The sequence below is a fragment of the Pristis pectinata genome, chromosome 34, assembly GCF_009764475.1.
Source record: "Pristis pectinata isolate sPriPec2 chromosome 34, sPriPec2.1.pri, whole genome shotgun sequence".
NCBI lineage: Eukaryota > Metazoa > Chordata > Chondrichthyes > Rhinopristiformes > Pristidae > Pristis > Pristis pectinata.
The window spans coordinates 1643721-1657912 of NC_067438.1; the positions used below are offsets into that span (position 1 = coordinate 1643721).

The 14192-nt window shown below is 50.7% G+C and overlaps 1 protein-coding gene across 1 annotated transcript; it reads left to right on the plus strand.

The window, feature by feature from the left end:
• The first annotated feature begins 815 nt into the window (after positions 1-815).
• Positions 816-13977, plus strand: LOC127585801 (steroid 21-hydroxylase). The gene is made up of 10 exons (XM_052043500.1): positions 816-1047; positions 2398-2487; positions 7163-7317; positions 8073-8168; positions 8734-8844; positions 10842-10928; positions 11510-11731; positions 12208-12377; positions 12716-12819; positions 13718-13977. The coding sequence occupies exons 1-10, from the start codon at positions 816-818 to the stop codon at positions 13975-13977; spliced, it is 1527 nt and encodes a 508-aa protein (XP_051899460.1).
• The last annotated feature ends 215 nt before the right edge of the window (positions 13978-14192 follow it).

The window sequence follows — 14192 nt, forward strand, 5'->3', positions numbered from 1 at the left end:
TTCCCACTTCTTTTTCCCCATTCACCATTGAACCAGCAATGTTAAACAGGCCACTCTCCCCAGTTACCACCCGGCTCATGGTTCCGCTGACCAGTCACTTCAGGTACCGGCTCGGCACATTCAGACACAACACGCGTGTTTGTTCTGGTTAGACTAGGGAAGGTTCAGGGGAGATTTGACTGAATTGTTAAAAAGACGGGGTTTCGCTGGACGAAATATGGAGACGTTGATCACGGATTGAATCGAACGGGGGGTGGGGAGCCGGCTGCCGGGGTGGTGGAGGTGGGGGGGGGGGGGAAAGTTGTAGAGGACAGTCTTCAGCAAGGACGTCGGAGGATTACCGCCTGGGAGAGGGAATGGGGGGAGACTGGGAGCAATTGGAGAGCTCTTTCAAAGGGCTGTCACGGACTTGATGGGTCGAATGACCTTTGACTAAGATTTCACAGTCCCGTCTGTCTCCAACTCTCCGCCCTCCCAAAATGTCTCCTGTTTCTCTCCCCTCCCGCCCCTTCCGAGAGAGAAAAATGCTTTGTCGGAAAAGGACAGGAAAGCGAGGACGGAGGAAGCTAAGATGAGCCGAATGGCCTCGCTGGCCTTGTTTACCACTGGCAACCAAGGACTGTAAGATGAATGAGGGCCGGGATTGGGGGAGGCTGGTGCCAAGGACTAGGCGCCAGGGAGGAGGGGCTTGGCGCCTGGTGGGGTCCGCCTCAAGGGCTATGTTGCAGGGATCAGCCCTCAGCTATCAGCGAGCACTGAACTGGCTCTGACAGGCAAAAGGACAGTGTGTTTTGTTCCAGCTGCCCCGCTGCCAGATGGCTGTGCTCACTCTGCTTCTGTTTGCCATCATCACACTGCTCCTGGCCCTCGGCCTCTGCAGGAACAGGAGAGTCCAGGAGGACCGGAGCCACCGAGCCGTCCCTGGACCCTCCTCGTTGCCTCTCATCGGGAATCTGACCGACCTCAGGCACAAGGACCTCCACGTCCACCTGAGCGAACTGGCCAGGACCTTCGGGCCAATCTACAGACTCCGGCTGTGGAACCAAGGTAGGTAGCAGTGAGGGGAGCCGGCTTGGTTCACGGTAGCCAAGCGGGGTGGGGGGGGGGGGTGAGGTGGGAGGGCAGACCCAGGGCAGTGCGGGAGAAAGGAATTCGGAGGCTGCAGTGACTCCCAAACTGGCAAGGTGTCCGAGATGAGTAAACCGTTCATAATTCTCTCCCGCTACCCTCCGGCAGGCTGCCACCCATTGGTCACCTCGACAGGTCCCATCTCGCCGGCCGCTCATCCCACGGATCCCTGTGCTGCCTGAACCCTCGACGGGGTCCAGCTCCGCACCCCGCGAAAGCCAGTGTTGGCGCCTTCGCAAATCCCTGAAGGCAGGGGCCTCTTGGGGTGAGGTCTCTCCACATTGCCCCGCCGGATCTAACAATAATGCACCTCTAGTTCTTCTCTCATTTAAGTATTCAACCCTTCCAAACCCAAACTGGGCTCCAGGCTCAATGCAGAGCGATGGAGCTGGGAAGTACCCGAGATCCTGGGTGAGACCGCACTTGGAGCCCGGCCCGCGATACCGGGGTCCTGGCGGGGAAGGCGCGGGGGTAGAATTACTGCAATGATTCATACTATGGCTCAGAAAGAAGCTATTCAGTATCTTCGGCCCTGCTGGGGCCACCCCTGAATGAGACCAGACCTTCACGGTTACATCCACCGGAATTGCTTGGACAGGGGCTGTGTGTTCCCAAAACGAGGAGCCTGTCCAGGTAAAATCACCAACAGATCTGGAAAGTCACCCGCGGTCGCTAGCGTTCAACCGTCTCTGTCGGCCTGTCTGTGTGTTGCACCGCGCCTCCCATGGGGTCGGGTCGGAGGCAGACCTCGCCGCACGGACGCAAGTACTTCGCGAGTTCGGCAGTATTGGAATTGGAATTGAAATTGGTTTATTATTGTCATTTGTACCGAGGTGCAGTGAAAAACGTGTCTTGCACCCCGTTCATACCCGTTCATACAGATCAATTCATTACACAGTGCATTGAGGTAGTACAAGGTAAAACAATACAGAATGCAGAGTAAAGTGTTACAGTTATAGAGACAGTGCAGTGCAGGCAGATAGTAGTGAGAGGAATAAGTTTATGGATAACTTAAGTGAGTGAAGAACTTAGGGCACATTACTGTTAGATCCAGCGGGGCAATGTGGAGAGACCTCTTCCCCAGGCAGCCCACAGGGAATGATGACAGGGTTTCCACAACCTGGGCAGAGAGGGACAGGCAATAAAAGTTGGCCGCGCCTGCGATGCCCCGATCCGAAATAGATAGCCAGCGGCAGCGAGCCGAGGGTCTGACTGGCCTTTATCGGGTGCTGTAAATATTGACGTGGACAAACTTCTTCCCCAATTTAGATATTATTGTCCTGAACAGCTTGAAACTGATCAAAGAAGCTCTGGTGAAGAGGTCGTCGGAGTTTGCTGGGCGTCCCCGGACGTTTGTCGGTAAGGCGAGCGTTTACACCACCCAGTGTGATCGCAGCGACCGTACGGAGATTCTAGGAATAGGTCTGGGGCTTTACCTGGGGGAGACGCAAAAAAAACCCCGCAGATGTCGGAGTCCTGAAATAACAGCAGAAAATGGTGGGATGCTCAGCAGGTCAGGCTGGGGGTGGGGGTGGGGGGAGCAGAGCTAACGTTTGGTTCCACACACGAGCTGCTGGAGGAACTCAGCGGGTCGGGCAACATCTCTGGAGGCAAATGGACAGTCGACGTTTCGGGTCGAGACCCTTCATCTGGACTGCTGAAAGGGCAGGACGTTTGGTCCCGCTCTTTCAATAGATCGGGAAAACTTTAGGAGATAGGCGTGTCTACGCCTGCAGAGTCGGGGGCTGGTGGGCGGGAGCAAAGTCAGCGATAGGGGGAGACAAAGAGCAAAGTGGATGAGCGAGGGGGCTGACGGCTTGTTCATGACGGTTAATCTGTCTGGAGGAGATGTAAACAGATGAGAGGGGAACACAGAACAAAAACCAACAAACAACCGTGGAACTGTGATGAGGCGAGTGACTGCCCTTGACTTGTAGACATCTGACTGAGTGTTGCAGCAAGGCACCTTGGTAAAAGCAAAGGGCTTCGAAGATATCTTTATCCGTCACATGTACATTGAAACACACAGTGTTCTGGGGGCAGCCCGCAAGTGTCACCACGCTTCCGGTGCCAACATAGCATGCCCACAACTTCCTAACCCGTACGTCTCTGGAATGTGGGAGGAACCCCACGCAGACACGGGGAGAACCTACAAACTTCTTACAGACAGCGGCCGGATTTGATCCCAGGTCACTGCCGCTGTAAAGCATTGCGCTAACCGCTACACTACCGTTTCTCGAAGGGAGCACTTCGGTAGTTGGGAGTCATATCCTGCACAAATGAAGATGGGTATGGTTGATCTACGGGCTGTTCCCGAGGACACACACAGAGATGGACATCAACTGCTGCTGGAAGGTCATCAACTCGGTGAAAGACGCCCTTTGGTCTGCCCGAAACTTGTTGGTCTCCCAGCACTGAGATATTCGGAGGGGAATGCTGCCGGCTGGCACATTCCAGGCTGCAGGAGTACGTGCTGAGGGACGCACTGAAGCTGGGCACAGCCAACGCAAAGGCTCGGTGGGGAAGGACTACAGTTTAGGGTTCTTCTGCCACTGGAGAGGGAGGGGCGGGGACAGGGAGAGAAAGCCCCTAAATATTGTAAATACGGGACCGGGTAGTTTCCAGGGAGCCACACGTGTGGCATCGGTGCTGTTTTCTATATAAAAAGGTAACACTGATGAATAATCTGTACAAGAATGTAAAGGTTTGCACTGTTTTGTAATTGTATATAGTTTGTCTTTTATTATGAATAAATTTTACTTTGTAAAAAAAAAGGATGGTTGTCAAAGGTCAATCCTATCCGCCCCAGGGCATAACTGCAGGAGTTTCTCAGGTCCGCTGGGCTCAACCACCTTCAGCTGCTTCATCAGTGATTTCCTTCCATCATAAAGTTGGAAGTGGGGATGTTTGCTGACCATTGCGCAATATTCAATTCCATTCACAACTTGGCAAATGAAGTAGCCGATGCCTACGTGCAACAAGAACTAGTCCACAGCAAGGCATGGTCTGATGTGGCAAACGACGTTCACATCACAACAGTGCCAGGGAAAGATTATCTCCAACAAATGAGAGTCTAACCACCCACATTTGACATTCAATAGCTTTATCATGTTTGTGCCTCCCACTATCAAGGTCCTTTCTCTTCACTTCCGCCAAGTTCGCGGGGACCCCTTTTAGACTCCAGAGCCCCATGATCTGTTCGCACCAAACTCCCTTTCTGTGGGTTGCTTCTTGTACGACACTTTCTACTAAAGTGTACTTTGTTACCCTTGGTTATCAATTGGTGCCTTTTTTCAGTTTCTGTTGTCCATTTCACATTGCTTCTCGGAGTAAGTCAGCCCTTGTTCCCTGTTCGTCCTTATCTCCAGAGCTATTTGTTCTTTCGTGACACAGTCGGAATGCGTCAACACCTCCATTCTCGGCTCTTCTCCCACCGTGTCCTTCAGCCGCTACTCCCGGTCTGAGCCACAGCATTCTTGATTCTTCCGTCCAAACCCTTTACTCACCCGCCTTGCGCTTTCTTCAGTGCTGGCTGACCGGCCCTCACTCCCCAGTCACAGGAACAGAGACATTCACGGCACACAAGCCATTCGGCCCATCATGACCGTTCCGCCGGGTGGACTTTAGGTTTCTCCCACTTCCCGGTCCGTGACCCTGCGGGTTGCGGCTCTCAAGTGCTCATCTCGGTTTGGTTTAACCGTGGGGTTTCTGCCTCCAGCAAGGTCCATAACCCCCACCTTCTCTCAGCTCTCTAATCCTTCTAACAATCGGCGTCCCCCAGTCATTGGCGCCTCTACCAAGTGAGTTTCTGGCCACTCCTTTTGTGCTTCTCATGATTTTATACACCGCTATGAACCCCTCCCCCCTCCCCATAAAAATCAACCCATCCCAGACATTCTCTTCCCAGAACTACAACTATCCAGGTCTGGCAAATCCCCTCTGCTCCCTTCTCCTGCTGAGTCCCTCTGTCGTATGCCGACCGGATCCGTACACGGTGCTTCAGCCCTGATCTCACTGGTGTTGACACAGTTCTAATAAAACCTCTCTGCTCTTGAATTTTCTCCCTTGACCAGTAATGACAAGTTTCCTAGACACCTTCTTAACCAACTTATGCAGCTGCCCTGCTACCTTCAGTGACCCAAGGACTTTCACTCTAAGTTCCTTCTGCTCCTCTCCATTTGTCAGTGTCTTGCTGTTGAGTGGGGACTCTTACACCCACGGTTTGGCTTGAACCGGTCCCGGTGGGGTAAAACCATTCAATGTACTCAGGACAGCGAAACTCAGGATCTTCAAAACATCCATAGAACAAACTAAATGCTACAAGTAAAATAATATAAATGCAAACGGTACAATACTAATATAAAATATTGCAACTTTACTGTATGGTAGCGTAACTGTAAGCGTAACGCTATTATATGGGTATAGGGGCCAGGGTTCAATTCCCGCAGCTGTCTGTAAGGAGTTTGTACGTTCTCCCCGTGACTGCGTGAATTTCCTCCGGGTGCTCCGGTTTCCTCCCACGTTCCGAAGACGTACGGGTTAGTAGGTTAACGTGGGTGTAATAGAGCTGCGTGGGCTCGTTGGGCCAGAAGACCATGTTGTTTAAATAAAGTTTTGAAGTTTTAATTGCAAATGAATCGTCTTATATAAAATACTATAAAATACCATGAAGATATAGCCTTTATACTTTAACGTTTAACTGTAACTACATTCAATTTTCATGTAATGCTCCCTACCTCTGAATGCAGCTCACGCGGGCCATAGGTTGGAGGAGCTGGTTCGCACCTGTACAGGTGACCGTACCTGTCAGCTGTACTCCTGTAAGTTACCAAAGGTTTGCTCCAATCCCCATTTTTTGTAATTCAAAAGCCCAACCATGGCAATTTGTTCGATACAAACTTTTCCCTTTTGCTGGTATTCTTTACAGATCCTAAGTTGCTTGACTGAAACAAGCTCTTGCCATCAATTTTCACAAGATGCTCTTTTGACAGGGACGATTTCTGATCTTATCAGCGCCTTGACAAGTTCTGACTGTAGTGAACACTTTTCAAATCAAAATTCTGTGCGGAGTCATACCGTGGAAGCTCTGCAGTAAAAGGAGACCAATGACATACCGTTGGGTTGGTTTTGTTTGTACCTTTGGATGAACAACTCCTTTCAAATATTCTTTAGCTTACTAGCTGCTTAAAAGTTTCTTTAAAAAAGAGGTCCCATGGGGGTTCCCCGTGGCATTCAGGGGAGGGGAAGTTGGTCAGTTCCATGTGTAAAGGCCAAATTGCCTTTTGGTTGATTTTGGGTTAAATGTGTTCTTGCTGCACGTGTAACCACACTAAATGTACTGCGTCACACCACACACTTCTCCAGATCGACTTCTATTTGCCTTTCCTTTGCTCAGCTAACAAGCTTATTCATATCTTCCTGCAGCCTAGAACCCTTCATACTGTCAACCACACTGTCTATTTTGGTATCAAAGACAAACTTCTTATTTGTGCCTCCTGTATTTTAAGTCCAAGTTATCGATAATATTTGACTTTCTTTAATAGGAGTTTGCTAGTTTTACTGGGATTGTTCATGCTTGGTCTTTGCACTGCAGTTGGATGGAAATGACGTAGGGTCACCAAACCCTCAGAGGGGTTCTTACCCCCTCAGCTGATAACTTTAGGACATGGTGACATGAACAGGGAACCGGCAGTGGTTCAGGGTGTCCTCTGGGGCAGAGGATGACTATTCACTATTCTGCCCTGAAATAAGGAGGGTTCGATAGCGATCCTGCCCTTCACAGGCAGTGAGCGTGGAATCTAACAGACCCTGATTCCCTCCATCCTTCCCACCCATCCCTTCTCACCGACCTCCACATATTTGTATCAATCTGTGTTTTGAGTAGAATATCTCCGGGGGTGACATCACCAATCAGCCTCCAGTTATTGGCACGGCCCAGGATTCAGCCCTGCTGATTTCAGGTGATATTGGCCAGGACAGAGACCAGTCTCCGCGCCTCTGGCCCACTGGTTTCAGCCGTCCCTATCTTCTACAGGAGACTACATATCCTTCGGTGGGAAGGACCTATCCCTTGGAGACTACACCCACACCTGGAAAATCCAGAAGAAGATGGCACATGGTGCTATACAGTGGAGTCGGATCTCGGCCCTCGAGCCGGTGGTGCTGCGTGAAGCTGAGAAATTTTGCAAGGTACAGCAGGAAACCTCGCTCACAGTGACTGGTGAAAGGACAGTGTGAAAGGGCAGGGCCGTGGTGGACAGAGGTTAATCACACCATGTGTGGGTATCATCTCAGGACAAGGGTTAATCAAAATCAGGATGGGTTAATCGGATTATGTATGTGAATATATCCTCACGATAGGTGTTAATCACGGTCGAATCACTGTGGATAAGTACAGTTTATGCGCACTCAGTATGAGTACATTCTCTGGGCACTGTGTGGGTACAGCCTATCAGCACTCTGTAAGGGTACAGTCTCAGAATAGTAATTACAGTGTGAGCACAGTGTGTGAGCACTATCTATTGCCTGTGGTTAATCACAGTGTGTGGGCTACATGTGTGAGTTGAGGCTGTGGGCACTGTGTGTGGTTAGTCTCTGGGTGCTGTGTGAGTACAGTGCTGATCGAAGCTAATCAAAGTATGGGGACTATGTGTGGTTAGTCTCTGGGCACTGTCAGGCATTCTGTGTAGGTATAGTATCTGGGGATGTGTATGGCTAAAATCAGTGGGCACTGGGATTGTACTGTCTGTGTGTGTGGGTATGGTCATTGGGCACTGACATTGTAGTGTCTCAACGGGCACAGTCATGAGCTTGTTTGGGGGTGAGTTTAGTGAACATTTTCCATTCAATCCTGGGCACATTATATCACTTTTTGTGCAGTTTCCTTCTGGTGAACTAAGTGAGAATATTCCTTTGATAAACCATCTCTTAATTGACATTTCCAGGTTCTCCAGAGCTACGTAGGATCTCCCGTGGATCCCAACAAGGATTTCTCCATGTTCACCTGTAACACAATCTGCTCCCTGATCTTTAGTACTAATGTGAGTATCAATAAGTGGCATTTGTAAGTTTCTGTCCAGGTTGATGGTCAGCATGGACTGGGTGGGCGGAAGGGCCTGTTCTCTATGACTCCCTATTCGGCCTCCCCAGATGATCCTACCATCAATGCCATCACAGCCTGTCTGTCCACTTTCCCACCATTCGCTGTATCCTGTGATTCCTTTAAACCTCCCAAGCTCAGCCATGAACCATACATTGACAGCACGCTGGGTTGCAGAATTCCAAAGATTTCCTGCCCAGGGTGCTGGAAAGTGTCGTCAGATCCTTAGGTTGTAATCAGCAATTTGTGGAAAAGACTACCTGGGCAACGTGGGTAAAATTGATCCATGCACAGAGGTTAATGGACCTACACAGAAGGGTCAATGGTCAGTGGGTTCACAGACAGGGATCAATGGTCAATGAATACACAGTGGTCAGTGGTTCCATGCAGGGCTCATGGGTTAGTGGTGAGTAGGGCATGGTGATCGGTTGCTGCGTGATGAGCTCACCCTCCGTAGAGATCTGTTGCTGTTGACTTTCTACCTTTCACCTTGTCACCAATTCCAGTATGACAGGAATGACCAGGAGCTGCAGGAGATCCATGACTGCTTGGTGGAGCTGGTCTACCTCTGGGGCTCCCGTGCAATTGGCCTTGTCGACATGTTTCCTGTTCTACAGGTAAGGAGGAAGAAAAGTTGCCCCCTGTCTGTGACACTCTCTGTGAGCGGGATACACAGTGGGTCTAGCCTTATCGTACACCTGGTAACCACAGCAGGTCTCTGGGCCATGTGAGTGGCTGGATCTTATTCAGCTGGTGCTTAATGGAACCAAAAGGAGACGGAAGACAGGCTGTCAGCTGTCACTGAGAATGGAAGGTTAACGGCACAGATCGTGCAGAAGTAGGCGACAATAGTCAGCCCAGAGTTGATGGGCCGAAAGGAGTATTTCAATGCTCTGTGACTTTGTGACGTAACACTCACTAAACCTTCGAACAAGGTGCAGGCTACAGGCACAGTGATTGACACTGGAGTTGCAGTCATTGGATCTGTGTAATTAGTATTAGAATTACAGCCATTGGGTGCCTGTTTAATGCTGTACTGCCTGTCACTGGGAGTGTGTTTAAATCTGGACTGCCTGTCACTGGGAGTGTGTTTAAATCTGGACTGCCTGTCACTGGGAGTGTGTTTAAATCTGGTCTACCTGTCACTGGGAGTGTGTTTAATGATGGACTGTCTGTAACTGGGAGTGTGTTAAAATCTGGACTGCCTGTCACTAGGATTGTGTTTAATGCTGTACTGCCTGTCACTGGGAGTGTGTTTAATGATGGACTGTCTGTAACTGGGAGTGTGTTTAAATCTGGACTGCCTGTCACTGGGAGTGTTTGATGCTGGACTGCCTGTCACTGGGAATATGTTTAACTCTGGACTGCCTGTCACTGGGAGCGTGTTTAAATCAGGACTGCCTGTAACTGGGAGTGTGTTTAACACTAGACTGCCTGTCACTGAGAGTGTGTTTAAATCTGGACTGCCTATCACTGGGAGTGTGTTTAATGCTGTACTGCCTGTAACTGGAAGTGTGTTTAACTCTGGATTGGCTATCACTGGGAGTTTGTTTAACTCTATACTGCCTGTCACTGGGAGTGTGTTTAATGATGGACTGCCTGCCACTGGAGTGTGTTTAACTCTGGACTGCCTCTCACTGGGACTGTTTAACACTGGACTGCCTGTCACTGGGAGTGTGTTTAACACTAGACTGCCTGTCACTGGGAGTGTGTTTAACTCTGGACTGCCTGTAACTGGGAGCGTTTTTAATGATGGACTGCCTGTCACTGGGAGTGTGTTTAACTCTGGACTGCCTGTCACTGGGAGTGTGTTTAACACTGGACTGCCTGTCACTGGGAGTGTGTTTAACTCTAGACTACCTGTCACTGGGAGCATGTTTAAATCAGGACTGCCTGTCACTGGGTGTGTGTTTAACAATGGACAGCTTGTCACTGGGAGTGTGTTTAACCCTGGACTGCCTGCAACTGGAAGTGTGTTTAACGATGGACTTGCTGTCACTGAGAGTGTGTTTAACTCTAGACTGCCTGTAACTGGGAGGGTTTTTAATGATGGACTGCCTGTCACTGGGAGTGTGTTTAACACTGGACTGCCTGTCACTGGGAGTGTGTTTAACTCTGGACTGCCTGTAACTGGGAGCGTTTTTAATGATGGACTGCCTGTCACTGGGAGTGTGTTTAACACTGGACTGCCTATCACTGGGAGTGTGTTTAACTCTGGACTGTCTGTCACTGGGAGTGTGTTTAACACTGGACTGCCTGTCACTGGGAGTGTGTTTAACTCTAGACTAGCTGTCACTGGGAGCGTGTTTAAATCAGGACTGCCTGTCACTGGGTGTGTGTTTAACAATGGACTGCTTGTCACTGGAAGTGTGTTTAACCCTGGACTGCCTGTAACTGGGAGTGTGTTTAAATCTGGACTGCCTGTAACTGGAAGTGTGTTTAACGATGGACTTGCTGTCACTGAGAGTGTGTTTAACTCTAGACTACCTGTCACTCGGAGGGTGTTTAATGATGGACTGCCTGTCACTGAGAGTGTTTTTAACACTGGACTGCCTGTCACTGGGAGTGAGTTTAGCACTGTCACCTCCCGTTCTTTCCAATATGCTTTCTGCAGTATTTCCACAACTCCGCCTGGAGGCAGCTTCAAAAGGCCATACACAAGCGGGACTCCTTTGTCCGGCACCACATTCAGAAGCACAAGGTGAGTCAGTTCAGCCGCTGACCCGGTTCCGATCCTCCCTCTGGTCCTGTGCTGTGGCTCTTTGGCGGTGAGTGACCATCAGCGAGGGGAGCTGGGGCCGCCCATGAATTAACTTTTCCCGAGCACGGGATCTGACTCCAGAGGTTATCGATCGGCCGGAAACGCCTTCTACTCTTTATCCATCCCAACTTGCTTCAAGCACTCTTCAACTTCCGCCCCGTACTCGATGGCTCACGCCAGTTCGTGGTTAAACAATGCCTTGAGTTTAACATTCTCTCTGGTTTCCAAATCCAGCCATTCACCTCCCTCTCTTTGCAACGCTCGGGTTCTCCAGTCCCGGCCTCCCAATCATTCCCGAGTTTAGCCACGCCACTATTGGCGCCTGGGTCCCAAATTCTGAATCCCCAGCCGCCCTCATCTCCACTTACACCGCTCCTCCCCGTGTAGCACCTTCTGGTGAGTCAGTTTGAACTCGCTCCTCTGCCGTGACTTGGCATTTTCTAATATTGAACCCATTATGTGATTCAGCCGACACTGCACTGGCTTGGGAGCTGGTGAGATCGTGTCCCTGCCTCTTATAGTCAAAGTCTGTCTTCCAGGTGACATTCCAGAAGGGGATAATTCGGGATATCACTGATATGTTGATGAAGCCCATCTGGGATCAGGAAGAGGGCTCTTCGCAACGGGGAGAGGTCACAGAGGAGCACGTTCACATGGTGATAGTGGACCTGTTTATTGGCGGAACAGAGACGACCTCATCCACCCTTGGCTGGGCAGTTGCGTATTTGGTTCACCGGCCAGAGGTGAGCGTCAAAGCAGATCCTGCTCAGGACCTGCCGGAACCAGTTGCCCTCAGCACCCCGTCCACACCTCCCCGCTCCGGCCTCGGGCAGCACGGCGACTAACAACGATGGATTCCCTGCATTGCAGCACGACCAAAGAGGGCGGGCGTTGGGCTGTCGCCTTCTGCCCAGTGACCCAGGGGATGGAGGGGTAGTTTCCGCTGTAGTTGTCGGAGCAGGTCCCGGGGGAGGTGAGCGGAGAGGAGAAACACGGCCTGGGTCTCAGTCCTAATGGGGACAACGAAATCACGGAGCAAGTTTGAATTCCATGTCTCCACCCCCCTACCCAACCCCGCCCCACACCCACCGCCCCGTCCAACCGTGACCGCCCCCCCGCCCTGTCCATCGGCCTCCGTGTCCACTCCTCGGTCCAAATTCCCCATCTCCCTACAAGGACCCTCCAGCCCCGTTCACAAGATTTCCTTTTATCTGCCCAGATTCAGGATCGAATTTTTCAGGAGTTATGTTCCGGAGTCGGCGAGGACCGCTACCCTTCGTACGCCGACCGCGGGAAGCTGCCGTTCCTGACAGCCACCATCGTCGAGGTGATGCGCCTGCGACCCGTGGTACCCCTCTCTCTGCCGCATCGCACTACCTGCAACAGCAGGTAGGAGCTCGGGCCAGGCAGCCGCAGCTCAACCCACCCCTCCTTCGCGCGGTCACCCCGGGCTCCCCACACCCCAGGGTGGTGGGGGGGGGGGGGTGGGGGGGAGGGTGATTGAGGCTCACGGCTCACTCCCGTGGGGGGAAGAGGGAATTGGCCATACCCGGGACTCCGTCTTCCCTTCACCTAACGTTTCACTGAATAGTGAATTGAAGCTCCAGTTCGGGGTCGTCGTGTCCAGAACGGACTCCCCAACCCTCGGTGCCCGGTCAATTTGTTGGATTTCGCCTCTTGCTGAACGGTAGTGATCGTTCCTCACGTTTCTGCTTGTGCTTTTGAAGCGTTGCAGGTTACTTTGTTCCAAGTGGGACCCACATCATCACAAATCTGTTTGGGGCAAATTACGATGAAACCAAATGGACCGAGCCGACCCAGTTCAGACCAGGTAATCAGGATCAGGTTTATTGTCACTGACTTGCGGCAGCAGTCAGTGGAAAGACATAAAATTACTGTAAGCCACAAAAATAAATAAATAAATTGATAAATAAATAGATGAACAGATAAATAAATAAAGAAATGGATGAATGAATGAATGAATGAATGAATGAATGAATGAATGAAACGTGCAATAAAAAGGAATAACGAGGTCATGTTCAGAAATCTGATGGAGGAGGGGAAGAAGCTGTTCCTGAATCGTTGAGTGTGGGTCTTCAGGCTCCTGTACCTCCTCCCTGATGGTAGTAACGAGAAGAGGGCAAATGGGACTAGCTTCGGTTGCGACTTTTGGTTGGCATGGACGAGTTGGGCCGAAGGGCCTGTTTCCGTGCTGTATTACTCTGTGAGTCTGTGATCTATAAACGATGGTTTGGGTCTGACTGGATAGAAGTCAGACCAGATAATGATTGATGATCAGTGGACTAACCAGATAGAATTCAACGCTGTTAACGATCCACAGTCAGTGGATTGGCACTGACCTGATAGATTTCAGACCAGATCACAGGAACATACAAATTCTTGGCAGGAGTAGACCGCTGGAGCCGTGTCACCTGCTCTCCCGTTCAGTAGCTGACCATAGCTGATCCAAATTCAGGGACCCGCTCCTACTATTTCCTCATCAACTGATCACCTCAGCCGTTAGTATTTTATCTTTGCGCAATGACCACCACATTGTGACTGAACCAACCCACTTTAGTCCAGGTAGCAATCGATGACAACAGATTTGGAGTTACCTGCTGGATTTCCAACAAGGGAACAACCCACGGGCGATGGATTGCGATTTAGGCAATTAGCTGATGATTTATTGAGTGTGTTAGTTGAAGGCCGGGTCTGTTTATTTTGTACAGAACGTTTCTTGGATATGCCTGATGCGGAGAAGACCATGCAGAACGTGATCTCTTTCGGAATGGGTGCCAGGACCTGTCTGGGTGAACCCATTGCCCGAGTGGAACTTTTCCTTTGCCTGGCGTACCTCCTGAAGGAGTTTAAGTTCCTACCAGCGAAGACCGGGGAACTCCCCGAGTTACAAAGCATGGAGGCGAAACTGATGAAAGTCAAGCCCTATCGAGTGACCGTTGTACCCAGGTCAAAGCTTCAACACAACTAAAATCACTGCCTTGTGCTGGATGGAGTGGCGGGGAGGGAGGGAGTGGGGTCTTCCTTCCCATTACCTCTCGGATTGTGTCAACTTCGCTTGTTTTCCGGTACCTCAGTGCCCTGAGACTGTTCTCCATCAGATGGGCACTCTCCGTCCGTAAACTGCATGACTGATAGTGACGCGTGATCTATTGGAGATGACTGAAGGGGTTGACAGGGTTGGGA

What these genes read in the sequence shown, in the direction of transcription:
- LOC127585801 (XM_052043500.1), top strand. Translation starts at nt 816, where the DNA reads ATGGCTGTGCTCACTCTGCTTCTGTTTGCCATCATCACACTGCTCCTG. An exon ending in GCGTCCCCGGACGTTTGTCG is followed by an intron (nt 2,488 to 7,162) that starts GTAAGGCGAGCG and finishes TATCTTCTACAG; the next exon opens with GAGACTACATATCCTTCGGT. An exon ending in ACATGTTTCCTGTTCTACAG is followed by an intron (nt 8,845 to 10,841) that starts GTAAGGAGGAAG and finishes TGCTTTCTGCAG; the next exon opens with TATTTCCACAACTCCGCCTG.